This window comes from Poecilia mexicana, unplaced genomic scaffold, assembly GCF_051168715.1.
Source record: "Poecilia mexicana isolate PSO_F unplaced genomic scaffold, ASM5116871v1 scaffold_15, whole genome shotgun sequence".
Lineage (NCBI taxonomy): Eukaryota > Metazoa > Chordata > Actinopteri > Cyprinodontiformes > Poeciliidae > Poecilia > Poecilia mexicana.
In genome coordinates this window covers 18,727,264-18,754,384 of record NW_028263384.1, presented here as the reverse complement: position 1 = coordinate 18,754,384, position 27,121 = coordinate 18,727,264, and the positions used below count along the sequence as shown (strand labels likewise).

Here is a 27,121-nt window from a genome sequence, read left to right as displayed (position 1 = left end):
CAGATTCAATTGAATTTAGGTCTAGGCTTTGATTGGGCTATTTTAACATTCAATTACATGAAAATACTTTGATCCGAGCCCCAAGGTCTCCACCAGTCCTCATAGGTTGGTGTCCTGCAACTTTTAGATGTAACTCACTTGAATCATGTGATGAATTATCTCTTCAGAAGCCAGTCAAAGTCTGCAGAGTCCTTCTAATGCTCTATATGGTAACACTTTATTTGAAAGGGTGTGCATAAGACTGACATGACACTGTTATAAATATGACATAACTTGAAGGAGTATTTATGAATGTTTATAACTCTTGTCTTGAAGTGTCATGTGGTAAATAATGACACTTTTAATGCAAAGTTGCTTTAAAAATTGCATTAAAAGTGCCAACTTTGCATTAAAGGGTCATTATTTACCATATAATGCAAAGTTGGCACTTTTAATGTATTTTTGATGCAATTATTAAAGCAACTTTGCATTAAAAATATTATTTACCAATGACACTTCATGACAATAGTCAGACACTCATGAGGACTCCTTCATGTTCATAACAGGAGTAATGTCATATTTATAACTGTCATGTCAGTCTTATTCTCATCCCATCAAATAAAGCCTCTCACTGTTTTATTCAGTGTTAAAAGAAGCAACAGACCTTAAGTTGCAGGAGACTGGCCTCCGATGACTGGAGTCTGGGATCCCTGATCTAAACCACTCCACTGTAGGTTTGGCTGTATATTTAGGGTCATCCGTCTGCTGGTACACACAGCATTTTGCATGGAGGCCAAAAAGTTTTAATTTTGATCTCATCTGTCCAGAGCTTTTCCCTCTACACGTTTGTTCCCACGAAGTGCAAAAAGGTTTTTTGATGTTTCTTTAAACAGTTTTTTTTCCCCTCACTGGTCAGATTTGCAGAGTGGATGACTGGTAAACCTGCCCACATATTCTCCCAGTGCAATTATGGACTTCTTTGTGTCGCCTTATCATATAAAATGTATCCAAATTAAATACGTTGAAGTTTGTGATAAGATTACAAAATGTGAAAACACCGTTTCTCCTTTTTAAACTTATTCAGCTTTTTTAAGTCTTCCATTTATTTTCTATTGTATTTATCTGTCAGAGCTTTCTTCTCTATGTCTGTTTGCAAATAATTGGCAGCTCTTTAGTCCCACTCTAAAATTGAAACTTCATTTACAATCCAGTTTATTTATGACTTCTAAACAACATTTTCTGTATCTCCTTTAATGCACATGGCAGGCAAAAGCAACTGGAAAGCATCTTAGTGGTCACCCAGCAGTTTCATGAGACTCTGGAGCCACTGACCGAGTGGCTCACGGCCACAGAGAAACATCTGGCCAATTCTGAGCCAATTGGTACTGAGACATCCAAGTTAGAGGATCAGATCACTCAGCATAAGGTAATATTAGTGCTTTTGCAACATTACCTCACTTGTTTTTATTTTTATTTTTTTATTTTACATCACCAGCTTTAGTTCATTTATTTAATCATGCAGTTACATTCATTTACATTTTTATTCTAAGTTTTTCATCATCAATCATTTCTATTTTTGTTCAGTTTTATTTTTATGTTTTTGCATCATCTCCTCCCCATCCCCTCGTTTTCCATCCACCCCTGGTCAGGGCTTAGAAGAGGAGATTATGGGTCACAGTAGAGACCTGTGTCAGGCGGTCAGTCTGGGGCAGATGCTTAAAGCTGTGAGCTCGGTGGAAGAGAAGGAGTTCGTCCAGTCCAGACTGGACGCCACCCAGGCCAGTTACATAGAGCTCCAGGAGCGATGCAGGAGAAAAGCAGACATGCTGCAGCAAGCTCTGGCCAACGCCCAGTTGTTTGGAGAGGACGAAGTGGCCCTCATGAACTGGCTCAGCGAGGTGCACTCCAAGCTAGAGGAAGTTTCTGCGGCGGACTACAAACCTGACGTTCTTGAAAGGCAGTTGGCAGAACAGCGGGTATATTCTCCTCCCCAGGCCAACCATTATGTTTTTCTTTTAAGTTACATCATCTTTGCAGCTCATATCAGATACCTGTGTGTCCTGCGTAGTTTGACACGTGCCTCTTATCTCCTCATTGACTCCCTGAAACATTTCCTTTCAGACGCTGCAGAGTGATATTGAGTTAAGGAAGAAAAATGTTGACCAAGCCATCTCCAATGGACTGGAGCTTCTGAAGCAAACAACAGGCATGTCATTCTCTTACATGAGTAGGCTTCATTTGTTACTTAGAAGCAATTAAAAAGTTATTTTATATACATTTTTTTTCCTTTTGTAGTATTTTTTAAGGGGTTTGTTAATGGTGCCAATAATTGTGCACTGGTGATTTTTGTAAATAAAAAACCAAACCAAACCAAAAAATTTTTTATATATATATATATATATATATATATATATATTTTTTTTTTACAGGAGTGTAAATGAAATAGCAATTTTTATTAGGTTGAAGTTCTTGAGGTTTTAAGGTTACCCAAGCTACCAGCGACTCTGTTTTCACATCTGACGACATAACGTTTAGTTTTGTTTTTATTTTCTTTTTTCTAGGAGACGAGGTGGTCATCATCCAAGGCAAACTGGACGGAATAAAAACAAAGTATGCTGAGATTAACTCCATGAGTGACAATGTTTTGAAGACGCTGGAGCGGGTTTTGAGTCTCTCCAATAGGTTAGCGTGCACTCATGAGGACCTGAACACCTGGTTAGAGATGGCTGAGGCTGAAATGAAGGAATTTGCTGATCAGGAGCCAATGGGCGAGCATTTGATTCATTCACAAAACAGACAGAAAGTAAGACTCTTCTTTTTTATTTTTTTATTTAGATGTGTTCAAGAGAAAAAGCCGGTTATATTATTTTCAGACTAATGTGTTCCATGTAATGTTATCCAGGCCTTACTGAAAGAGACTAAAGACCAAAAGCCTGTATTGGAGAAGCTAAATGAGCTCAGCAGTTCACTCCTGGACCTGATCCCATGGCACACCCGGGAGAGTTTGGACAAACTGGTGACTGAAGATAATGAGCGGTACAGAGTCGTTTGTGACACCATCACACAGCAGGTCGACAAGATCAACGCTGACATCCTCAAGTCTCAGCAGGTAAATCAAATTGGTTGATACATCAGGTTTTTTTTGTTGTTGTTGTGTTCTTCTGTTGAACATTTATTCAACATTTTCCTCTCCCAGTTTGAGCAGGCTGCAGATAACGAACTCTCCTGGCTGGCTGATGCTGAGGGGAAGCTGCTGTCGATGGGTGAGATAAGGCTGGAGCACGACCAAACTACAGCCCAGCTCCAAGCACAGAAGGTTAGCGCATGATAATGCAATCAAAGAAACATACACTAAACCGAGTTGCTATGTGACCTCAAACTGGATTCATTTGACTGCTTTTGTAGACTATGTCTATGGATATCATGAAGCACAAAGATGCTGTGGACGAGATTGTAAAAACTGGAAGAGCCATCATGAGCAGCAAAAACCCAGAAGAGAAAGAAGCTTTGAAGGTAATATATATATATATATATATATATATATATATATATATATATATATATATATATATATATATATTTCTTTTTTTTTGTTTTTCAAATATAATCATTGGTAGACAAAAGCTAGGGATTCTGTTGCTTTATTTTTCTTTAAAATCAGGCCAAGATCGAGAGTCTCTTGGAGAAATACGGGATTGTCAGCCAGCTGAATTCAGAGCGCTATCTCCAGCTGGAGCGAGCGCAGTCTCTGGCTGGGCAGTTTTGGGAGACCTACGAAGAAATGTGGCCGTGGCTGCAAGAAACATTGAGCACCTTCAGCCAGCTGCCCCTGCCCGCCATCGAATATGAAATGCTCAGACAGCAACAGGAGGAGCTCAGGGTGAGAACACGCTCATTGGGACTTGTATACAAAAGAAAGAGGGGAAAAATAGGTACTTAAATTCATTTGATCTCTTTCAGCAAATGCGAGAGCTAATTGCCGAGCACAAACCTCATATCGACAAGATGAATAAGACGGGTCCACAGTTGCTTGAACTGAGCCCCGTGGAGGGAGTTCCCATCAGAGAGAAATACACGACGGTCGACCAGCTGTACACCAAACTCAAGGCTGATGTGAAGGAGAGAGCAGCCAGTTTGGATGAAGCCATCTCCAAATCCACGCAGGTGGGGGGTAGTTTAGTTTTTGGTCTCCAGTTGTTGCATATTAAATGGCGTATTTGAGATTAGATGTATTGTTAAAACAATGTAAAGAATGAACTCACTTCTTGTTTTAACACAGTTTGACACAAAAAATACAGCAACCTTACGCTCTGACTAAGGGGTTTCTTTCTAATCTTGCCTTAGTTCCACGATAAGATTGACCCCATGCTGGAGTCCTTGGAGCGGATTGCTGAACGGCTGCGCCAGCCTCCGTCCATCTCTGTGGAAGTGGACAAGATCAAGGAACAGATTACTGAAAACAAGGCTGTTTCTGTGGATCTGGAGAAACTGCAGCCAGTCTATGAGACGCTGAAGCAGCGAGGTGAAGAGATGATTGCACGAGCCGAAGGAGCAGACAAGGACATATCTGCCAAAGGTATTGGATGTGCTGTGTCAGTTTAATGTGTGTTCTTCCTGCAATATTTGTATAATAAAGTTTTGGCCACCCGATTAAAAATATACAAGATAAAACAAATACATGAATAAACATAATTCAAAATGGGGTTTTTTAACCTTTCTGCAATAAAAAAAACATCTAATATTTCTATTAGGAAGAGTCATGATTTCACACAAGATGTGTAAGAAATCAGTTTCTCAAACAGACTGTTTTAATACAGACAACATGATGCTACCTTTAGCTGTAGTCTGTTGAGCCTTCCTGTTACCTACTTTAAGTCTTGCTCTCTTTCAATATGTCACAGCCTGGATGAACCACAGACATGTCTTGATTTGTCATAGAAAATACTATGTATGATGTATAGGGCTGTTGTAAACGAATATTTTAGTAATCGAGTAATCTATCGATTATTCTTACGATTAATCGAGTAATCGGATAAAAAAAATTTCTAAAATGAAATATTGGTAAATCTGGCATAATACCGGTGTTACTATCAGATATCAATATCAGTCCAATTTTTCATATTTGAGCATCCCTAACAGTTGCTTTTTGTAGTTTAGAAAACTAACCTGTAACAATAATAGCTCACTTTCTAAGTTAACCAGAAGAAAAGTTATAGAAAAATCTGAAATTATATTGAATTTAATAACAAAGAGGCAGGCTCACAAATATGCTTATAAAAAATGTCTACAATCCAGCTTTTAGTTTATGTATTCATCTTCAGTGAGTTTAATAGATTAATTAAACTCACCTTGCCACCTAACCTGTCACGCTTTGGGTTTGAAAATACGGGAAATGCCGCCTGGAGTGGGAGGAGAGGGCGAATGAACGAACGTAAGATGGGGTGGAGGGGAGGAAATAGACCAGCGGACTGACGAACCGTTAGACCGGGGGACGAACACGGGGGGAAGCAATACGGGATATTTACGACACCTTCACTGGTCACACTCAGAAACTCATCTACCAGCCATGTACGATGCGCTCCGCCACCCGTTTCTTCAGACCGGGATATGAAATTTATTGTGCGGTTCGTCGGTAAAGCTACATTTACACGGTAAGCATCAGCTACTCAGCCGCCCGCCCTGTTCAGGCTATCCGCTCACCTCAGCGCTCTTCCCGCCGTTCGCTTTCAACCAGCAGCCCCGGAGGAGAAATGCTGCCGTACTCCAGGCATTCCCCCAGTCATTTTAAGGATGCTTATTGGTTCCCCAAAAACGATAAAAAGTCGGGCATTATCATCAATCAATAAAATCCCCACGGGCCAATCTTGAAGATTGGACTTTATGCCGCTGAGACTTAGCTTTTGTCAACAACTCAGAGGCGGAAGTGAGAGCTCCGCGCAACGCAAATGAAGTCCCGGCCGGAACACGGTGCGCTAACTAATAAAACATAAATTAACGAAGCTTCGAGGCAGGTAAATTTTCCTCGAGGAATTTTAGTAATCGAGGTACTCGAATCATTCGAGGAATCGTTTCAGCCCTAATGATGTAAGCTCTTTGTTTTATGCGCTCATTTTAAAACACCTTAAAGCAGCTAGCTTAACTCTTTCTCAAATAAGAGTGGTACTTGTTTATTAATTAATTTACTTATTGATACTAACAGTCATGGTGTGGTCAAGGACGGGGAATAAGATTGCCCTTATCAGTTTCCACCCTGCTGGTCTCCGATCAGAACCCATCAAGATTGAATTTGCCAGTTTTTTTTAATGCTCCTCTTTAGTTGTGAATGTGCTGTATCTAAAGAAATCTTTAACTTGTCATAAAAACAACCAAACAAAAGTGTCAAAGTGTCAGACAACAACACTTCAATAATAATGCTGTGAAATCCCTTATGTTCTAGTTATCATATTTGTGACACTTTCAATATTCCCCTGCTTCAGCTGTCCAAGACAAACTGGACCACATGGTGTTCCTGTGGAACGACATCCAGGTCTTGCTGGAGGAGCGGGAAGCGAAGCTGCTGGATGTGATGGACCTAGCAGACAAGTTCTGGTGTGACCACTGCGCTCTCATCGTCACTATCAAAGACAGCCAGGACCTGCTGAGGGAGCTGGAGGAGCCCGGAGTCGACCCCTCTGTTGTCAAGCAGCAGCAGGAATTTGTGGAGGTGGAAAGAAAACGACTGGCACATAGATAATAAAACCTAATGGGGCTTCTCTTTTAAAAGGCTTGTATTTAAATGTTTTTATTTATTTCAAAGGGCTTTAAGGAGGAAATCGATGGGCTTCAGGAGGAACTTGATGTGGTTCGGAACCAGGGTGCAGAGCTTATGACTGCTTGCGGAGAACCTGACAAACCTGTCATAAAGAAAAGTGTGGATGAGGTAACGAATAAAATTCTGTCTCATATGCAGAACTTTCACTTGGTGATACTGTGAAACATTTGTGCGATTAGATTTTATTGCTCACATGTGGACTGTTTAATGTTCCTAGGTGAATTCGGCATGGGAGAATCTCAACAAGACTTGGAAAGAACGAGTAGAGAGGCTGGACGAAGCCATGCAGGCAGCTGTGCAGTTTCAGGATGGACTGCAGGTACGTACACAGATTTGGGAGCACAAATCACCTTCGAGTACTTATTTCTTTGGGTAAATTTACGCCATATGTGAGAAGTTAAACGCGAATCGTATGCCAGGTGATTTCAAGATCAAACAACTGATTTGCGTGATAGAAGACTTAATGAGAAGACTAGTAATTTGGAGACAATAAACACCAACCGCAGTGTTGTTCTATTTTTGGTTCGGCTTAACTTCTGTATGAAGTTCATATAAAGTCTTTTAAAGTCGGCTGGTTTAACTCTGCTGAGGTTACGGATTTATTTTGCGGGTTGCTTTTTTAATTTCAATGTAAATGTTTACCCATTTGGAGGCTGTGCAGGAGAGCTGGAACTTTTCTGCATGAAATCAGATAAACCTGAGTGAAACATGACTCTGTGTGTGCGCTAAGCCTTGCTTTCTGACATCAACAATGGTTTCCCACTTTGTACACAGGGCATGTTTGACTGGGTGGATATACTGGAAAACAAACTGGATTCAATGTCACCCGTAGGCACAGATTTGGAGACAGTCAAGCAGCAGATTGTAGAACTCAAGGTACGGTTTGGTGATTTTATTTTATTTTTTTCCTTGATAATTCTCGCCTGTTTTCGGCCGTTAGATATTTTCACTGCAAGTGTTTTTTTTTTTTTTTAACACCAGCTGTATTCATATCAGCTGTGTTTACTTTTAATGCCCAATTTACTTCTCTTACCATTTTTTCTAAAAGAAAAGGTTCCTATGCACCTTTGATATGCGACAACACAAACGCTGTCCTAAGCAAACAGCTCTGCTTTTCTCTGCATGTCTTTGAGTTTGTGTTTACTTGGTTTCATGGCGCTCCGTTTGTCAGGAGTTCAAAGGAGAGGCGTACCAGCTTCAGATCGAAATGGAGCGGCTGAACCACCAGGCCGGCCTCCTTCTGAAGAAGGTGACCGAGGAGGCCGACCGCTGCGCCATCCAGGAGCCGATGTCTGAACTCAAGATGCTCTGGGACAATCTGGATGAGAAGATCATCAGCCGACAGGTCAGAGCCAGGAAACGGCTGGAGAGAAGGATGGGCCAGACCGTGCCAAGTTTTAAAAATATCGCTCATTCCTTTAGTGTAATGTTGCAAAATAATTACACTTAAGATAAGTCTTTGCATTACATCATGAAGCAAAAATTTGTACAACTAAATGCATTTTTTTTTTAATTGGATATTATATTATCCTTAAAAAATTGAGTTTAACAAAAAAAATTCAATTATCTCTGTCAGGTTTGCATTACTTTGTCATAATAGTCATAAAAACATAAAAATTGATGATTGAAAAATTAATAAGTTGATAAAATCATTTTTAAAAAATCTGTTTTTTGAGTTCTACCAACAGTTAACATTTTTACATATTTAACATTTTTACTTATTAAAAAAAAAACATGCTTGCATTGTTTTATTCACAAACTTGGTTTATATTAAGCGTAGTACCTACAATAAAATAAATTACAAAAGAAAACTGAAATGAAAATAAAATATATATTTTTTCCCATTCCTTTTGAACATAATTCTTTTTGCATATTTAATTATTATATAGAAATTAGTTGCAGCCGCTATTTGAAGTCTAGAGCCCTGAACAATAGCTCCACCAGACCGGTGAATATGTCTTGTGTATGTCAAGCGCTTTCACTAAATGCCAAGTCTAATGGGTCAATCTGTCATTAATCCAGCACAAACTGGAGGGGGGGCTGCTGGCACTGGGCCAGTTCCAGCATGCACTGGATGAGCTGCTGGCCTGGATGAGCCACACGGAAGAGCTGCTGAACGAACAGAGAAAAGCCGCAGGAGACCCCAAAGCCATCGAGATAGAGCTCGCCAAGCATCATGTACAACAAATCTCCTTCACCTTTCATTTAATTGTTTCTTTGCAAGTATAGACACTGTATCTGTAAGGTTGAAAATATATCCACATTGGGTTCATACACATTTTTTATTTTATTTTTTATGAGTCATCTCTGCTTTTTCCTCCCTAAAGGTGCTCCAGATAGATGTGTTAGCCCACAAGGCGACCGTGGAGACGGTGAACAAGGCTGGTAATGAGCTGGTGGAGTCCAGTGCCGGAGAGGAAGCCTCCAGTCTGCAGAGCAAACTGGAGAATCTGAACCAGAGGTGGAAGGCCATCCTGGAGAAGACGGACCAGAGGAAGCAACAGCTAGAAGCGTCTCTGCTTCAGGTTCTTATTCATTTCACAGAAACTTCACTTTAGCTTTAATAAACTGTGATCCATTAGTATCAACACAAGGAAACAAGTACGTTACAACTAAGTCCCAAAGTTCTGTTGGGGTGAGTAATCCCACGCTTTCCTCATTAATTTGACAGGCGTGTTTTTAAGTATGATATTTCTTTTAGCTAAAGGAAGAAAGAAAAGGAGAGAAAGAAAGAGAAGTCTTCAAAATATTATTTAGTCTTGAGGCAGAGTGAATTTTTTAAAACAAGAGTGAAAGATATGGATTTCAAAGGTTCGTCTTGTTTAAAATTAGGAGTTTATTTTCATCTTAAAGGTAGGGTAAAATACAGAAAAACATTACGAATTACACCCTTCGATTAAGTTCAGGCTGAACACGTACAGGAATGAAGTGAAGGAATTATTAACTCTGCCCTGTTCCCCTCCCAGACTCAGGTTTCTAACAATCGGCGTGTGTGTGTGCTCGAGTCACCTTTTGTCCTGACCCAGGTTGTATTGTGTTGTAGGCCCAAGGTTTCCATGGCGAGATAGAAGATATGCAGCAATGGCTGAAAGACACAGAACGTCAGCTGTTGGCATCAAAGGCTGTGGGAGGTTTACCAGACACGGCGCGGGAGCAGCTTAACGCCCATCTGGTATGTGTTTAACAATATGAAAGGCTGCATGCAGATGGCAGGCTGGCGAGGAGGTGGCTGCGTCTGTGCTGCGTTTCATCTCAAGTGTGAAAATTAAGCGACACTGAAAAATACGCAACTTGCAGGGAGCGACGAAAAGCCCCTCGAGTGTTTCCAATTGATTTGTCCATGCCTGACCTTAATGAATCTGGGATTGTTTTCCTTTTTCTTTTTTTTTTTTGCTCTCGGTTATGGAGACACTTCAGCAGCAGTGGTTTCTGCCCCCCTCCCCCACACACACACCCAAAAAAAACACAAGTGGTAGTATTTGATAGAACTATAAACAGCAAATCTCTGGAAACAATAACTTTATCAAATTGGTAACGTTATACTGTTTAAATATTTATTGGAAACATGTTTCTTGGAGTTTCAGGCGGCTTGGCTGTGCTCATTCTTTGTCCATTTTTGGATGAAACTTGGCCTAACTGCTGACAAACAAATGGTCTTAAACTTTTTTGTTTTGCTCTGACAAAAACTCTCCTCACGCCACCGTGTTTATTTTTGTTTCAGGAGTTGTGTTCTACCTTTGAGGCCAAGGAGGAGCTTTATAGGGAGCTGCTAAACAAAGGTGGCCAGCTGCTTGCCATGTCGCCTCAGGGCCCGGACAGCAACACGGAGCAGGACCTCGCCAGCCTGAAGGAGAAATGGGAAGCCGTGCAGGCAAAGGTCACTGAGAGGAAGGTGGGTCACCGCTGTACGGCTTTTACTGCTCTGAGCAGAAATGACTCATCTCCTCTGGTCCTGGGGAGGTATCACTTACAAACACTTGAACCCTGACTCTGCAGCTTTAAAGCCTTTAATGCCAGTGTCGATAATGAAGGGTGGAAGTGCTGGCAAAGGCACTCAGGATGTGGTTTACACAGTTGATCAGGGGCAGTGCAGTTGCTGTCGAAGTGGAGCAATATTCTTTTTATATTTTCTCTTTGTGATGACCTGACAGAGGTCAAAACAGGTAGTTATCACTTCTTTTTTTTTTTTTCAATTCAGGACCACGTTTTCTAATTATTATTATTATTTTATTTGCCATAATAAAGTACAATCATTCTTTTATGGGGCAAAACTGTGTGGTACCTTAAAAAAGTATTCATACCTCTAAAAATGTTCACTTTATGACAACAAACCTTTTGTTTTTGACAGGATTTTTTTTTCAGCATAGTGCTAATTGCAACATAGGTAGACAAACAACACGTTTCTCTCTTTATGTGAATTTTTGTATGCAGCTCATTTTATTCAGGACTCATCTAACCTTTGAATAAACTGCTGCACCTTTTTGTAATTTAATTTCAATATTAATTTCTGTAAGAAAGCATCGTGGAAACCCAAGAAGCACACCAGACAGGCCGGGGATGAAGCTGAGAACATCTCATTGAGGTCTAGACAAAGCAAATTTTTTTCCCCTACTTGCTAATTGCAATTTGTCGTGGTTGGCGGCATCATGCTGTGGGAATGCCTCTCTTCAGGTCAAGTTGATGAAAAAATTAATGGAATTAAGTATAGCACAAAACAGGAGCTGCAATAGACTTAAGAGATGGATAAACAGATGCTCAACTTACTGCAGGAAGGTGACTTTGTGTATTTCTCAATGTAGGCCGGCAGAAACGTCATCACTAATGTTTTACTACTTTGTATTGTCACTTTTATCTTTATTGCAACAGATATCACAAAATAGTCTAAGAAAAGGTCTTTATGGCCTACCCCTAATGCCCTTTATTTAATTATAAAAACATTTTTAAAGCAATGTAACTCAATCATCCCACGCGACAATGACTTACTGCTCTTTGATGGTCTGTTGCATATGATCCCAGTAGAATACAATGAAGTTTGTGGCTGTAATTTGATAAAATGCGAAAAGGTCTATGGGATATTTGTAAGGCTCTGCATGTTTTCATTGCTTCACACACTATTCTCCAAAAATGAGGTATTTGCTGTTTTTTGTTCCTGTTGACTTTGGTGCCGTTCCTATGAATTTAGAGCCTGCTAAATCTTCAAGCTTCACATAGTTGTCGTTTTGAACACAGAATGCAAATAAATTTAAAGCATAAAATATATACTTTTTGCGAGTTTTACAGTATGCTCTGACTTTATAAGGCTAGTTTTATATTTAGCAAACCGCTGATTTCCCTTAACTAGAGTTTATTAATCAGAAATGTCATCAGCGTTGTAATGTCGTTTGAGTCCAAGCCCTCTCTGCTGGGGCGAGCGGATATGATTCAGCCTCATGGATGTTTCTCTTCCTCAATTATAAACTCATCATTGCCTTTCAGTTTTGCCATTTACCCGTCCAGATCTGTCAACAGGGAAATCTGCAGCACTGAATAGTGAACTGTGGGTTATGGTTAGGTCAGTGTGTATATGGATTTAGAGAAATTAACACTTTCTGGTGGTTTGTCTCCGCAGGCAAAACTTGAAGAAGCTTTAACACTGGCCACAGATTTCCACAACTCTCTTCAGGACTTCATTGTTTGGCTAACCCAGGCCGAACAGACGCTGAACATGGTTTCTCCTGCTTCCCTCATCCTGGAGACCATCATGTTTCAAATTGATGAGCATAAGGTAATGTGTGGAGAGACAGAGCCTCTGGTGGGAAAGCTAATCCTGATGAAAATAAATACATTTTAGATTGTGCATCATTAGTGAATGTATTCCTGGAATAAAACCAATTGAAGCCAAGCACATTTTTTATCTAGCTTTTTTTTTCTTAAAAAGGGCTATTTTTTTTCTAAAAAAAAATAAAAAAATAAAAAAATCTGCGCTTAAACTCTTTTCATTAATACACCAAACCTGAACGTCTTTCCTCTGCATGTTTTCTGTGATTGTGCAGATGTTTGTGACCGAGGTGAACTCACACAGAGAGCACATCATCGAGCTGGACAAGGCGGGCACGCATCTGAAGTACTTCAGCCAGAAACAGGACGTGGTGCTGATCAAGAACCTCCTGCTCAGCGTGCAAGGCCGCTGGGAGAAGCTGGTGCAGAGGTCTGTGGAGCGAGGTCGCCTGCTGGATGACGCCAGGAAGAGGGCGAAGCAGGTAATGCTTTATGCATTTTTATGCCGAGTCTGGCACTGGCTTGCTTCACTACTATCAGGCTTGTTTTATTATCATTGGAAAGCTCCTTGGAAACTGTATTTCAGGCCTGTTTAAAATTCTGTCGGCATGCTGTAGCTTTGTTTTTATTAGTGTGTAGAACTTCTTTCCTTAGAGCCAAAGTGCTGGATCATGTGAACATAAAGCAGGACTTTGCAATAAATCAAGTTCAATCGTGCATTTCTCTTAACTTATTTACACTGTTTCCAATGTTTCTCTAGTTCCACGAAACCTTCAACAAACTCACGGAGTGGTTGGATGAATCCGAGAAGGCCCTGGACTCTGAAGTGGAAATTGCCAATGATCCTGACAAAATCAAGATGCAGCTGACACAGCATAAGGTGACAAATCATTTTGTAGTCCCCTTAATGTTATATCCTTATATGGTACATGCACACTCAAGCCTTCACTCATGAAACATAAACGTCTGCATGTCAGACGCGACCTTGACTGGCTGTGATTTAGTGATCATCACATTAAATCTTTTTCTTTTCGTCTATATTTAAAGCCGTTTATGTCTGTGGGTGAATGAACAGAATGTCCTTTGAAGCACTTTCAGTAAAGATTCAAGTGAATGTTAGGGAGCATCGTCTGTAATGCTTTGATGTGAATATGCCAGTAATTATTAGACTTTCTTGTTGGACACAAAGCTACTTTCTCCGTCCAAGAACCTGCAGCCCATTATTGAGTTATTAAGTTACATACATGCTTTTTCTTGTATGAAATTTTGACACCAAGTTTAGCTGGTCCTGAAACGTCTGAATTGATTGATACTGATATTGGCAGATCGAACACCGAAGAAAACCAGGAATTGGCACTGGTCAGAACAAGGTTGATCGGTTCATCTCTTCACCTGTCAGGCTCCATGTTTATAGTATCATGTCCAGGACACCAATTAGGTCTATTTACACAAAATACAGCATCAGTAGAACATAATATTTCTAAAACTGTTTATTTTATTGTTTGTTCTTGCCATGTTTGCACTGTTATGTAGGGAGATTGAGCTAATCCTATCATAATCCGAGGTTGGACCAAATCTATTTGGGATTGGATACATTTAATCTCTCTGGAGCAGTAGCTGAGATTTGACCCCCTTTTGTGTTTGCCACACATAGCTTTGCATCTCCATCACAACACACACACACACACACACACACACACACACACACACACACACACACACACACACACACACACACACACACACACGCGCACACACACACACACACAGACTAGAGCCCTATTGACATTCCAGCAGTAGTTAGAAAATAATCTTTGTCTGGCTTTTCATGTAGATGTGCAGACTTTTAGCACACCGCTAAAACTGATTGTGTTTTGTCAAATGCAGGAGTTCCAGAAAGCTCTGGGTAGCAAACACTCTGTGTACGACACCACTGCTCGAACCGGACGGGCCCTGAAAGACAAAACCGCTCTTAAAGATGATAAGCAGAAATTGGACGACATGTTGAGCGAACTGAGAGATAAGTGGGACACTGTTTGTGGAAAGTCAGTGGAAAGGTCAGAAGACTTTTTTTTTTTTTTTTTCTATTTTCCTCGCTTGTCTACAAAATGTAGTCAGGGCACTTTGCTTATTTATTTGTGTTCACCTGCAGACAAAACAAGCTGGAGGAGGCCTTGCTGTTCTCGGGTCAGTTTACGGATGCCCTCCAAGCACTCATCGACTGGCTGTATAAAGTGGAACCTCAGCTGGCTGAGGACCAGCCAGTACACGGAGACATTGACCTGGTTCTCAATCTGATAGACAACCACAAGGTAGGAACCTCACTCCAACAAAAGTGTGACAACATGTGTCACAGCTTTGTTGATCATGGATATGAGACGCAGTTACAAAAGCTAACTTTGAAAACATGTAAGGGTTTTCACTTTTGCACCACCGCCCTTCTCTTTCATCCTTTTAATGGCTTTTTTCCTAATCATTCCTGGTGAATAAACCACACAAGGGTCGGGCTGTGAAGATAGCTGTGTTTAAACAACTTCACAGATGGCACTCTCATACAGCAAATATAGCTTTGTGGTATTGTTTGTATGTTAGGCTTGTTTCGTGCAGTATAATGTCACGTACAGTGGCTTGTAAATTTATTGTAAGATTAAGCACACGACCAGAAATACAAATGAGTTGAGAGCAAAAAATATTTACGTCTTAAAATCATCCAGTCAAACTCCATTTCAAAGTCTGAAGCAACACTTGAAAATTCTCAGATGCTTTCCATTCAGGCTGACTTAGGATGAGTTATCTTGCACAGAACTGACAAGAAGTTTGTAGATGTGCAAAGATTATAGATGCATGTCCCAAAAAAGACTTGCAGCTATAATTTCAGAGACAGGTGGCTCTATAAAGTTTTGACTTGGGAGGGATGAATATAAAGATATGCCGCACACGACGAGCATAAATCCTACTGTGTTGTCACATATTCTAACAAAAAGTGGAAATGTTAAAAGCAAACTAACACTTTTTCAGAACACCGTGACATTTCACTTTTTGTCGGTTTTGCCCAGTTTACCGAAAAAAAAATAAAAAATTTCTGTTTACATTTGTTTGAATTAGTGCAAAAGGTTTGAAGTGCTTTACACCGTGACAACGTCGTCTAATTGTTTCCTCTGTGCTCTTGTGACTGTAGGTTTTCCAAAAGGAGCTGGGAAAGCGGACAGTGAGCGTTCAGGCTCTCAAGCGTTCTGCGAGAGAGCTGGTCGAAAACAGTCATGATGACTCCTCCTGGGTCAAAGTTCAGATGCAGGAGCTTAGCACTCGCTGGGATACTGTGTGCAACCTGTCTGTATCAAAGCAGACTCGGCTGGAGCAGGCCTTGTGCCAGGTGAAGCACAGCTGCCGTTTCGTTGCGTGGAAGGTAAACTAGCTCTCTGAGCCTTATTGATGTTTGTCGTCTGGCTGCAGGCCGAGGAATTTCACTCTACTGTTCATATCCTGCTGGAGTGGCTGGCTGAGGCCGAGCAGAGTCTACGTTTTCATGGTAACCTCCCAGATGATGAGGAAGCTCTGCGAACGCTGATTGAACAACACAAGGCAAGCAGTGCTAATATTTATGTATTTTCTAATACTTTAGAAGGGTTTTTTAAACCAGCTTAAATGCAGGCAAACCAGAGATTGTATGTCCTTTCACTCCTGCAACTGTGCTTTGCACAATAGTCCTTCTTTAAATAGTATAATTTTGCAAAACTAACAAATGTTTCTTCTTTACTCAACATTTCTAACTTTAATCAGTGTGTCTTACCCTTGAATGAATCAGCTGAAGGGATCCATCATTCCACAGTATCACAGTCTGCAGAATTGCTTATTGATTGAGGAAAAACCTCATGAGATCAGGGTCTAAACAACCCGGTTTTTCATTGGTTGAAATATTCTATATGTCTAATCATTTTGCTGCACCAACTGACAAGAGGACAATGGGTATTTTTATGTCTACTTTATTTATTGCAATGTGGATTTTTTTGTATCCAGAGTAGCAGTAAACAAAATAGCGCGTGCAAAACTGTTTTAAAAAAAATAAGCGATGAATTCCACCCCTGGCTTAGCTGTTATTTATACTGTACAATTTGATGATCACGCCACCTTCCCGTATATTATGAAACAAATCTAGCTTGCCAACATTTTTTATGATGACTTTTGCCTGAATAAACAGTCAAGACTTTGTAATTGCGACCTGTCAGCCTTGTCATCCTTAATGCCAAAAACTGAGTGCTCTAATTTTCCTATGATTTCATCTTATTAAAATAGCTCTGCATTGCTCTTACATGAAAACACGCACTAGCAATGATTTATTTTTATGTTTGCTGAAGATAAGCCAATACAAATATAAACAATGTTTTTTTTTTTTTTGTTTTTCTATTTTCTGGTTTTAAGGAGTTAACTAAAAAGCTGGAAGAAAAACGAGTCGCTCTGAACAAAGCGACCGGTATGGGGGAGGCTATTCTCAGCATATGCCATCCAGACTCCATCACAACCATTAAGCACTGGAACACCATCATTAAGGCCAGGTTTGAAGAGGTCAGTTTGCAGCTGTTATGAAATTCCGGCCACATGTATTGGTTGGATGACACGCTTTCCTGTCCAGTTTCTTAAGCTTCTGTCAAGAATATGCAAATTTGCATTTATTTATTCACTTTATTGAAGAATGAATTCTCCTTGTCAGGAAGGGAGCTGTTGTAGTATATGTTTTAAACAATTATTAGTGAGATCCTGTATGTCTTTAAAAAAATAAGATGTATGTACTGTTAAGTCATTTACAATCGAATCAAGGGCTATAAATTAAAGACAAGCTTACATTTCAGAAATCAAGTTCAGTTCATTTGATTTTTTTTTTTGTATATAATGCCGATTCAAACCCAACATCGTCTCAAAGTTATATACTTCCCTGAGTTTCACACATCACTTGAACAAATAAATTTAGAATTATTTTGAATGTTTCCAGATTTGTACACTTAATTGAGCAACAGAAAAAAACAAAACAATCTGACATGTTTCGACTCAAATTAGTTTATTTTATGATATATCTAAAGCAAACATTTCTTGTAAATGTCCAGAAATTGTCTGAAGATCTAAAGTCATTTTGAATTACCTTTGTGGAAGTAACTGAATGTGTTTCAAAGGGCAGATCTCAGGTGTTTGTATGTGCTGCATGCATTTTCCATGAGTGCAGGTGCAGGCCTGGGTGAGGCAGCACCAGCAGCGACTGGCCGTGGCGCTTACCGAGCTGCTGGCCACTCAGGAACTGCTGGAGAATTTGCTGACCTGGCTGCAGTGGGCTGAGACCAACCTGAACAACAAGGACAAAGAGACATTGCCTCAGGAAATTGAAGAAATCAAAAGCCTCATAGCAGAACACCAGGTAAAGTTTAACTGCTAAAAAAAAACAAAAAAACAAAACAAAACACCTCTTTTCCTTTATTTCTGATTTAATTGACGAAGGCATTTCTGGTTTTGTAGTTGTTTTGAAAACAGTAACCGTTCCCTTCCTTTGCAGACCTTCATGGAGGAAATGACCAGAAAGCAGCCAGATGTTGACAAAATCACTAAAACACATAAAAGGAAGCCAGCTCTGGAGCCCCAAATCCAGTCACACATCCCTGTGCTAGACAAAGGACGAGCTGGAAGTACGTATCCCTTTCATATCCTGTCCAGAGCGTGGTCCGAGGCAGCTAGCCAACCATTGTGTCATTGCACAGTGATGTGACATCCTAATCCTCCTCCTTTTAGCCCCTTAAATGATGTCATGGTGAATCCCTTTCTTCTTATGTAGAGTTTTATCTTTCGCTTGCAGGAAAACGCTCTCCCACACAAGCTATGTATGCATCAACGACACAAGCTCCAATTGAAACCAAGAACCCTCGAGTTAACCTGCTAGTTACGAAGTGGCAGCATGTGTGGCTGCTGGCGTTGGACCGAAGAAGGAAACTCAACGACGCATTGGACAGACAGGAGGAGGTCAATCGACGCTTCTATTAATTCAGTGATCTTTTTTTGTTTTTTTAGAAATCTGTGCTTACTTTCATTTTTCTTTCCTTTTTGGTTTAGTTAAAGGAATTTGCAAACTTTGACTTTGATGTGTGGAGGAAACGCTACATGCGCTGGATGAATCACAAAAAGTCTCGAGTCATGGACTTCTTCCGCCGCATTGACAAGGACCAGGATGGCAAAGTGACCCGACAGGAGTTCATCGAGGGAATACTCTCATCCAGTAAGACTCCACTGCAAATCTAGTAGAATTCAATGTGCTCCCATCCATCTGTCCATCTATTTGTTTATTTAATTCAGGAATCATCATTCGACTTTTTTTATTTGTGCTTTAAATGAGAAAGTAATTTAATTATAAATATGGAATTTTGGAAATGAACAAAGTCCTGATACAATGTGACTGCTCCTCTAAAGAATTCCCGACCAGCCGCCTGGAGATGAGCGCCGTGGCAGACATATTCGACAGAGACGGTGACGGTTACATTGACTACTACGAGTTTGTGGCGGCTCTTCATCCGAACAAAGATGCCTATAAGCCGCTGACAGATGCGGACAAAATTGAAGATGAGGTGATGCACACCGTCATGGCCGAAGTTCAGTGTCGTTTAATTCAAAGGAGCAGTTCAGTAATACGGTGCATGTTTTCCAGGTTACCCGTCAAGTCGCAAAATGCAAATGTCCAAAAAGATTCCAAGTAGAGCAGATTGGAGCAAATAAATACAGGGTAAGTTATTATTTACCTAGATTCTACCTGAAGCTGATTTGTTTTGTTTTGTGGGAAATCAGTTTGAAGGTAAGTGTTGAAATATGCAAAAATAAATCACATCTTTTGCTAACGTTTGGATATTTTCTTATTGTTTTTCCATCACCAGTTCTACCTTGGAAATCAGGTACATCTGAAAGTCCTCCTCTGTGTCCACATGTCTGTTTGGTTTCTCTCAGGCCTTTATGCTTTTTCTGCATTTACTATGTTTGCTGTCCAGTTAACACTTCTTGCCCAGATTTCTGGCTGCAGTTATTGGACTGGAACTCAGAAGTAGAAAGTCAAATTTACAATAACATCTGACGATTTTTTTTTTATTTCTGAAGCCAACCAGATCTTTAAAGCGCCATACAAAGCCCGACATGAACAAGTTTAACATCTGTTCCTGTAGATGTTTATGTATCTGCTTTTGAGTTTCAGAAAATAAAGTTGTGGCTTGCCAGCACCATTTCAGCCCATGTATTCAGTGGCTCACGGGCATAAATTCATCAGCTGGGCATCTAATAATGCTTTCTGTTTGCTTGGCTTTGATGCTTCAGTATCATGGGAATGATTTACCTCCACAATGGCTGACACAGTTTGATCCATCAGCCGAATTCTTATTATCAGAGAATTTTAAAGTCGGGCAACTTTAATGATGTTTCTTTGCTCTTTTCTCTTGGGGAAAACTAATTCTGGGATGTTACAGTGCCTTGTGAAAGTATTCATTAAGTTAGGTTTTTTTTTTTCTTGGTTTATCACATTTTATCACAAAAGACCATAAAATGGAGAAAAAAAAATTGACTACAATGTGCCAAAATATGAAACAGTTCACTTGACGTTAAATAATTTTGCAAGGCACTCTGTGTTGGAGAAGTCCATTTGGGATGAGGGTTAGTGAGACGGGACAAGGGTGTCAGAGGTGGTTTGTGCAACAGTTTGTATTGATGTTTCACTCAACAATGAATTGAAATGACTCTTTTGACAGTTTGGTCTGGTTCACTGCTTACATGACTCCCTAATGGGCGATGAGACAATAGCAAACAGGGAAAATCAAAATCTTACCCACCACCTACACGTTGAGGTTTTGGAAAGCTGTATTCTGGTAAATGGTTACTCTTCAGTTGTTTCTTTGTGCCTCTTTTTTACTTCATCACCTGTAATGTTTCTGATCATTAGAATCACCAGTTCACATTAAATCATTCCAATACTCATAAAAGATTATACGAAGGTTTTTTTATTTATTTATTTCATTTTTGGGAAGAAATGATAAGGAGTTTGGCGAGAATCATCAGTGTTTGATCATGTCTGCGTGTCACACGTGAATTAGACAGAAACGACTCGAACCATTCCCTCATTTTGTTCTCACTGTGTTAGCAAAGCTAGCTGCATCTGATATGCGTCAGTGCCATCAGCGCATTCTGAGCAGCTGTAGCTGTAGAAAGTGCAACAATGGTTGCAGGAGTTGGATGTTTGCTCCCTTGATCATTACGTCAGCCTGCTGTTTATGGACAGAAAGCATGCGACTGTGATTGTGATCTGCACGTTTTTGTGCAACTTCAACTGACATGCCACCATTTTCATAGAGCTTGACGCATTTGAGTCCACAAAATGCTGTGTTTGTATGTTTGTATGATGTGATCAGGTGAAGGCAAATTGTTGTACACTAGTACCCCCTGGTGGTCTAATGATGTGCCTTCAGCTGTAGTCTTTAACAGGCTCAACCTGCAGTTACGGGTTAAGCCACGCGTGACTGAATTCGATGTCAGATTATTACAGTGAGAACCAACATGTGCAGAAATTACAAAAAAAAAAAAAAAAAAACATCATTCACTTGTGCTTGTGAAGCTGTGGCAGTTTGAGTAATTGCTGCATTTACTGCTCAGCTCCACAAACTCTAAAGGAGCCTTGAATCAAATTCTCACAGGTCTGTATGTAAAGCCTGACTGATACTGCAGCCGAAACGTGATCTGAACTCTCAGTTTATGAAAATTTGATTGAATGACTCGGACAAAAAAAAATAGATAAATCGTCGTGAAAATTTCACAAATGTCAGTCATGATGACATTGTTCAGTCGGGCTTATTATCAGACCATGTGTGTAAAGGACGTCTTGTGCACAAAAGTGAAATAAAGAAATCATAATCAAAAAACATTAAAAGAACAAAACCTTTTCGATTAATTTTTGAATAATTTATGTGTTTGACAAATGAAAGTAAACATTTATGTTTTGTGTCTGCATATCTTTGTAATTATGTGAAAAGAAAACCAGACTGCACACAGGGTTGATAATTAAATTCGTGCCAAATGAATCCATGTGAATCCTCCAAGCAGTCTGTTTTTTTTTTTTTTTCTTTAAGTTACGCAGCTTCTTGTGTGTAGCAACAAGGAGCGAGCAGTTAGTTCAGTGTTTCTCACACGTCATCTCTGTGCTTTCCTTGCCCCGTCGCAGTTTGGAGACTCTCAGCAGCTGCGTCTCGTGCGAATTTTGCGCAGCACCGTAATGGTGCGGGTGGGTGGAGGCTGGATGGCTCTGGATGAGTTCCTTGTGAAGAACGACCCCTGTCGAGGTGAGCTCAGAGAGGAAGCACCAAACAAACATTGTGGAAGTGAAATAAAAGAGTGAAATTCAATGATTCTTTCTTTCAGAGTAATAAAAGAACAGTTATCAGACATTATTTTCACAGATTTTAAGTCAATTTTGAAAGATACACCAGATACACTCAGGTTGATATGAAATGTTTTATTTTCTCTATTTTTAGTACTCAGTTGTTTGGAAAGGAAATTCTTAATTGTAATTTTAATTCTTAATGTAATTTAGCATTAGTAGCTGTAGACAGTGGTCACATTCTATTCCCCAGAGAATGTAAATCCTCAATCTAAAGGGTTGTTTCAAGCACAACTGTACGTTTTCTTATGATTCATTGTGGTGCATTCACTGACTGAAATAAATGTGGTGATCGTTAAATTAAGAAACCGGTCTATATAACCTTATCACTGGTAATTTGCTTTCTTTTTTGTTCTTTGCAAAACCCTAAAAACTGAAAATTAAAAACTGAGTAAAATTGAAAATGATCAAAAAATATATATATATATATACATTTATAAAATTCTAGATTGATAGTGAAATCTTTTGTACATTTTGTCGCCATCGACGGATAAAGTTTTAGTGCTCTTCATGTTTCTGCTTTTCTTTTTTAATAACATCAATCTGTGTCTCTCCTGCTTAACCCCCCGCTGCTGCCAAACATGGTACCGTTTCTTCTAGTCCATCACCACGGGAGCAAAATGTTGCGCTCGGAATCAAACTCTTCAATTACTCAGTCTCCTATAGGTTGGCAAATCTCACACTTTCTCACCTTGCTCCATGAACCCACTGGCGGTATGTGTGTCTGCACATCCGAGTGCGTGGTGCTTGTGTTGGTCCTGGTGTGTACCACTTTGTGTAGCCTAGCAACATGTGAGCGCTCACTGCAAAATGAACGGCATTCTCAGAAAACGGCTACACCCCCAGTCAGCTGCCGCTGGGATTTTTCATGCATGCAGTTGTTTGTGTGACTCACATCACCTGCTGTTACTTTGTCCATGAACTTGGATTATTTAAAGACTTGAGAGAACAAAGTCTTTCCGTGTTTTTTTTTTTTTTTTTGTGTTCTCTCAGCATGCAATGCCAATTATCTTTTTCAGCCGAGGAGGGGATCATAAAACTATGCTTATCTGACTAACGACTCTAAATATACAGAGTTGTCTGACACCATGATTATAACTTTTTATACTTTAAACTGAAGCAGAATCCATTACATTTTAAAACAATGTGACATTTGCTTTAAATTGCATGAAGGTGTGTTTTTGTGGCCAAACTGATTTCTTTGTGCAGTTTATGTTTCATTAGTTTTGGAAATTATTTAACTTTACAGATTTTTGTTGTAAAGGTTTTAAAACTTTGATTTTATTGTTGGAAACAGTAGCTGAGGCTGGCTGAGAAATAATAGTAATAATAAAAATCGCAGGTACAGCTCAGTAAATTACAACATTGTTGAAAAGTTTAACTTATTTGGTAACTCAGTGCAAAAAATTAAAACCTGTATATTATTTAGGTTCATTATGTTATATGACCTTTTGGTTTGTCATGTTAATTTAGATAATTTTACAAAAATGTTTTTTATTATGACCATGCATGAGATTGCTGACTTTGCATTTTGTTGGGCAGATTGTCACTATATTTAGATTCACAAGTAACTTGAAGCTGGAGTCAGACCTTCACAAACGTATTCAGGATCGATCACATTTCTTGTGTTAAGCCACTTCTTTGCAAGTGACAATATAAGAAGAACCTCTTTTAGGCAAATGAGGAAAAAAAAAATGGCTTGTGTGCTAAAATCCTCTTTTCAGATAAAGTTACATGTTGCATTTCATTTAGAAGATCAGGGTCCCTGAGTTTGCAGGAAGAGTGGAGAGGTTTAGACTCCAATGTTCTCACACTCTGTAATAAATTGGGGATCCTTGTCATCTGATGTTGGTGGTTCGCTGTGTTTTATCAGGTCCACACCCCAGCAAAACCACAGGCTGATGGCCTCCATGCCACACTGCATTGATGCAGTAACTCTTGCAAAACCAAGGATTGTGTCACATGGACATGTTTTTCAGTGGGTTTTCGTCACCTGTAGGCTTTAGTCATCAAAGGTCACGACTGCAGTGTGCAGTATTAATATTTATGACCGAGTTACTAAAATATGTTACCTTTTATCTGCTGTTGTGATGTATTGAGGTATACCTGTATTCCTCTAGTGTTGCAGCAGTATTTTCCTTTCTTTTACTCATTCTGGTTGAGATGTGTTGCTGCATGAGCCTTGCTTTCATGACAAAAGACACCTCATTATCTTAACACTTTATTTCATAAGTCAAAGATCTCTAAAAATTGTGTTTGGTGTGTACGTGGATAATTGTTGTAGTTAAGCAGATTACCTCATTTATTTAGATTTCCCTTTGCAGGTAATCTTTCACAAAAATTATGTTGCGAAGGCTATAAGTTTTACGAAATTCAAATCTAATCTGAAACATAATTGTAAAAAAAATAAAGTGTTATCACTGTCATCATCATCATCGTCACCATTATCATTACCACTGTCACCACCCTGACCGCATTAAAAACATAGTGTTGCAATCTCTATTTGGCCGATTTATCCTTTATGTCAAATTCTGGAATGCATTTTTCAGCTAAAGGCCGGACCAACATGGAGCTCCGTGAGAAATTCATCCTCCCGGAGGGAGCAACACAAGTAATGGCGAGCTTCCGCTACAGAGGCCGGAGGTCTCGGCCGTCGTCCAGAGGAGCCTCTCCCAACAGATCCACCTCAAGTCAGAGCTGCGCAGTTCCAACAAATCCAGCTGCCACCAGCACTCCGAAGGTGAGACCTGCATGGCAGACCCATTCTCATTTTGCTCCTCAAAGCATTGAAGAGTTTAATTTTCATTTCATTTAGCTACTTGACTTTGATTTTTCTGCCACATACATTACATAACTCCTCCATCTACTGTTTCTTGTAGTTTTTTTTTTTTTGATTTTTGAATCCATATGTTTTGTTTCTTAATTTGCCATCGTTCCCTAGACTCAACACATTGCCCGCAATTATGATAAGCCATGGCTTACAAACAGCAAACCCTCCACTCCTCTTAAATCATCAGACTCCTTTGAGAGCCAAGGTTCATCCTCAGAGGTATTGTAGAAACCAGCATGCGATGCAGAATGCTTCGAGCTTGTTACCCAACTGACATCCACTGTATTTCAAGCAAATGTGAAATACACTAAATTAATATTAAGGCGTTAACCTTGCATGCGTGTGTTGTTTTTCTAACAAAGAGACTTTGAATAAAAGACAAAAAAAAAAAAAAATTCAGTTGGGTCGGGATATTTTGAAGTTTTCAAATTTCTGCTCAAAATCTGATGTGTTCCTGATACCTGGCTGCTTTACTCTGATACACTTTGTGAAATTTTAACAGTTTCTAACAGTTTGTTGAGTTACTAACCCTTTCATACTAACACCTACTCACAGGGGCTTTGCTGATGTGACAAAAGGGTCTCAAAAGGGATTTAATCAAGATTAACTCTAACTCAGTGGCGTCTGTTGTGTTTTTTCTTTGGGGGGGCGGGGAGGGGGGTGGAAGTTTGTTGTGTATTTCAACTGGAAATAACTGAGTGACAAGAAAACTTATTTCTGTTTCTTTGGTTGTGTTGCAGGGCACAGCAGTTCAAGGCAGCAAACTGCGTCTTCCAGGCTATTTATCTGGCAAAGGATTTCAATCAGGTGAAGAGGGAACCTTGATCAACAATGCTGTACTGAAAGCACGAGCACAGACGATTGGAGGTCAGTTAATTGCTGGATATGTCTCAATTTCTGTTTTTTTATAAAATTAATAGGAACTAAAATTTGGAGCAGGTTTGCTGAAGCTTGCAGAAAAATTGTTTAATTTTATTTATTTATTCATTTATTTTTTAGTAATGCTTACTTACATAACGGCTTCATGCTTCCAGAACCAAGAAGAAATTCCAGCCGACCAGGAAGTAAAGCCGGCAGCAGAGGCAGCAGTCGCAGAGGGAGCGACGCCTCTGACTTTGACATCTCAGACATCCAGTCTGTGTGTTCAGACGTGTCGGAGACGGTTGGCGATTCCGCGCGAGCAACTCCGCGCTCTGCGTCCCGCCAACATGGAGGAAAACCATCCAAGATCCCTACTCCTCAAAGGAGAACCGCTTCCAAAAGCAAACTGGCCAAGGGATCCAAGCGATAGTCAGTGGCCTTTAAAACAATGACCCTGGAGCTAGTTGCACCCTAAAACACATACTGGACACTGTCGATGTCTACCTTAAGAGACTGCAAATTTGTTGAGTGTTATTTAATTTGTTGGGAAGATGTAAAATATTCTGTTAAGAGGCAATATGGTTTAATATAGTGTGCGAATGGATTGTTGATGGCCCTGTGTGTGTTGGTTTTTTAATGTATGTTATTTTTTCTGAAACAAATGTCAAATTGTTTTTTATTGTATTTAATTTTATTTATGCAAATCCTGTAGAGGTTTGACAAACACTAAAAAAACAAAAGGAAAAAAAATCTGGGAATAACCATGCTAAATGGTAAAATTAACTTTTCTTCACTCTAATGAAGGGCAGAAAGCAGGAGAACGTTTTAAAAGTAATTGAATGTACTGTAACTTATGCCTGCTGATGTTTTGGAGTAGTTGGTGCAATACCGTACCGCTTGAGGCACTGCAAATATATATTTAAGTGCTTTATCATACTGCCACCTTGCATTTAAAAGGGCAATGCAATATAATACACTAAACTCTAGTAAGCACTCCAGAAACCTTTGAAAACTCCTGCGTGGGAGACGTAGCAGAAGCCTTGTAATCCTCACGCTTTTTGTTTGCCACAACAGCTCCTACTTTGTTTCCTCCACTTCGCAGCGATGTGTGGCCTTGATGAAGTGCCACTCCATGTAGCCATTCTGTGTGCATTCATGTCTGTGTATGGTTCATTTCAATAGAGCTGAAATTGTTATTGTAATGTTACTTTGTAATAAATCTGCTTGCAAAAAGCCACCCTGCCATCGTCTCTGCTTCTCTCGCTTTTTGAATTATGGTGGCAAGCAAAAAGTATTGCCACCAATTTAACTTGTTCACATTTTGTTGAGTTTGAATGATAACCCTCTATGCATTTCATCAAAATCTTTTCTGACACACCAACAAAGTTGTAAAGAAGGAAAATAACATTTTTTTTTTTAAATGTACAAATAGAAGTTCAGAGTG

At 39.7% G+C, this 27,121-nt stretch overlaps 1 protein-coding gene across 6 annotated transcripts in view; it reads left to right on the top strand.

Moving 5' to 3' along the window:
• dst (dystonin) overlaps nucleotides 1-26,914 on the top strand; it is a 114,434-nt gene extending 87,520 nt beyond the window's left edge. For 5 of the 6 annotated variants that reach the window (XM_088013010.1, XM_088013006.1, XM_088013008.1 and 2 more), the window contains 41 exons: nucleotides 1,246-1,405; nucleotides 1,629-1,955; nucleotides 2,101-2,185; nucleotides 2,541-2,782; nucleotides 2,882-3,088; nucleotides 3,176-3,295; nucleotides 3,385-3,492; nucleotides 3,641-3,859; nucleotides 3,940-4,143; nucleotides 4,324-4,555; nucleotides 6,456-6,682; nucleotides 6,776-6,898; nucleotides 7,008-7,109; nucleotides 7,565-7,666; nucleotides 7,962-8,135; nucleotides 8,813-8,968; nucleotides 9,118-9,315; nucleotides 9,834-9,962; nucleotides 10,512-10,682; nucleotides 12,399-12,554; nucleotides 12,823-13,029; nucleotides 13,308-13,427; nucleotides 14,435-14,604; nucleotides 14,700-14,859; nucleotides 15,726-15,920; nucleotides 16,001-16,129; nucleotides 16,967-17,110; nucleotides 17,763-17,951; nucleotides 18,087-18,216; nucleotides 18,384-18,547; nucleotides 18,638-18,800; nucleotides 18,992-19,146; nucleotides 19,227-19,301; nucleotides 19,450-19,467; nucleotides 20,308-20,424; nucleotides 21,771-21,888; nucleotides 22,587-22,700; nucleotides 24,536-24,726; nucleotides 24,928-25,035; nucleotides 25,557-25,683; nucleotides 25,851-26,914. In XM_088013010.1, coding sequence (XP_087869136.1) covers nucleotides 1,246-1,405; nucleotides 1,629-1,955; nucleotides 2,101-2,185; nucleotides 2,541-2,782; nucleotides 2,882-3,088; nucleotides 3,176-3,295; nucleotides 3,385-3,492; nucleotides 3,641-3,859; nucleotides 3,940-4,143; nucleotides 4,324-4,555; nucleotides 6,456-6,682; nucleotides 6,776-6,898; nucleotides 7,008-7,109; nucleotides 7,565-7,666; nucleotides 7,962-8,135; nucleotides 8,813-8,968; nucleotides 9,118-9,315; nucleotides 9,834-9,962; nucleotides 10,512-10,682; nucleotides 12,399-12,554; nucleotides 12,823-13,029; nucleotides 13,308-13,427; nucleotides 14,435-14,604; nucleotides 14,700-14,859; nucleotides 15,726-15,920; nucleotides 16,001-16,129; nucleotides 16,967-17,110; nucleotides 17,763-17,951; nucleotides 18,087-18,216; nucleotides 18,384-18,547; nucleotides 18,638-18,800; nucleotides 18,992-19,146; nucleotides 19,227-19,301; nucleotides 19,450-19,467; nucleotides 20,308-20,424; nucleotides 21,771-21,888; nucleotides 22,587-22,700; nucleotides 24,536-24,726; nucleotides 24,928-25,035; nucleotides 25,557-25,683; nucleotides 25,851-26,107 — 6,493 coding nt within the window. In that variant the 3' untranslated portion in view covers nucleotides 26,108-26,914. The remainder of the gene's footprint in view (nucleotides 1-1,245; nucleotides 1,406-1,628; nucleotides 1,956-2,100; nucleotides 2,186-2,540; nucleotides 2,783-2,881; nucleotides 3,089-3,175; nucleotides 3,296-3,384; nucleotides 3,493-3,640; nucleotides 3,860-3,939; nucleotides 4,144-4,323; nucleotides 4,556-6,455; nucleotides 6,683-6,775; nucleotides 6,899-7,007; nucleotides 7,110-7,564; nucleotides 7,667-7,961; nucleotides 8,136-8,812; nucleotides 8,969-9,117; nucleotides 9,316-9,833; nucleotides 9,963-10,511; nucleotides 10,683-12,398; nucleotides 12,555-12,822; nucleotides 13,030-13,307; nucleotides 13,428-14,434; nucleotides 14,605-14,699; nucleotides 14,860-15,725; nucleotides 15,921-16,000; nucleotides 16,130-16,966; nucleotides 17,111-17,762; nucleotides 17,952-18,086; nucleotides 18,217-18,383; nucleotides 18,548-18,637; nucleotides 18,801-18,991; nucleotides 19,147-19,226; nucleotides 19,302-19,449; nucleotides 19,468-20,307; nucleotides 20,425-21,770; nucleotides 21,889-22,586; nucleotides 22,701-24,535; nucleotides 24,727-24,927; nucleotides 25,036-25,556; nucleotides 25,684-25,850) is intronic. The other variant, XM_088013011.1, reaches the window with a different exon arrangement.
• The last annotated feature ends 207 nt before the right edge of the window (nucleotides 26,915-27,121 follow it).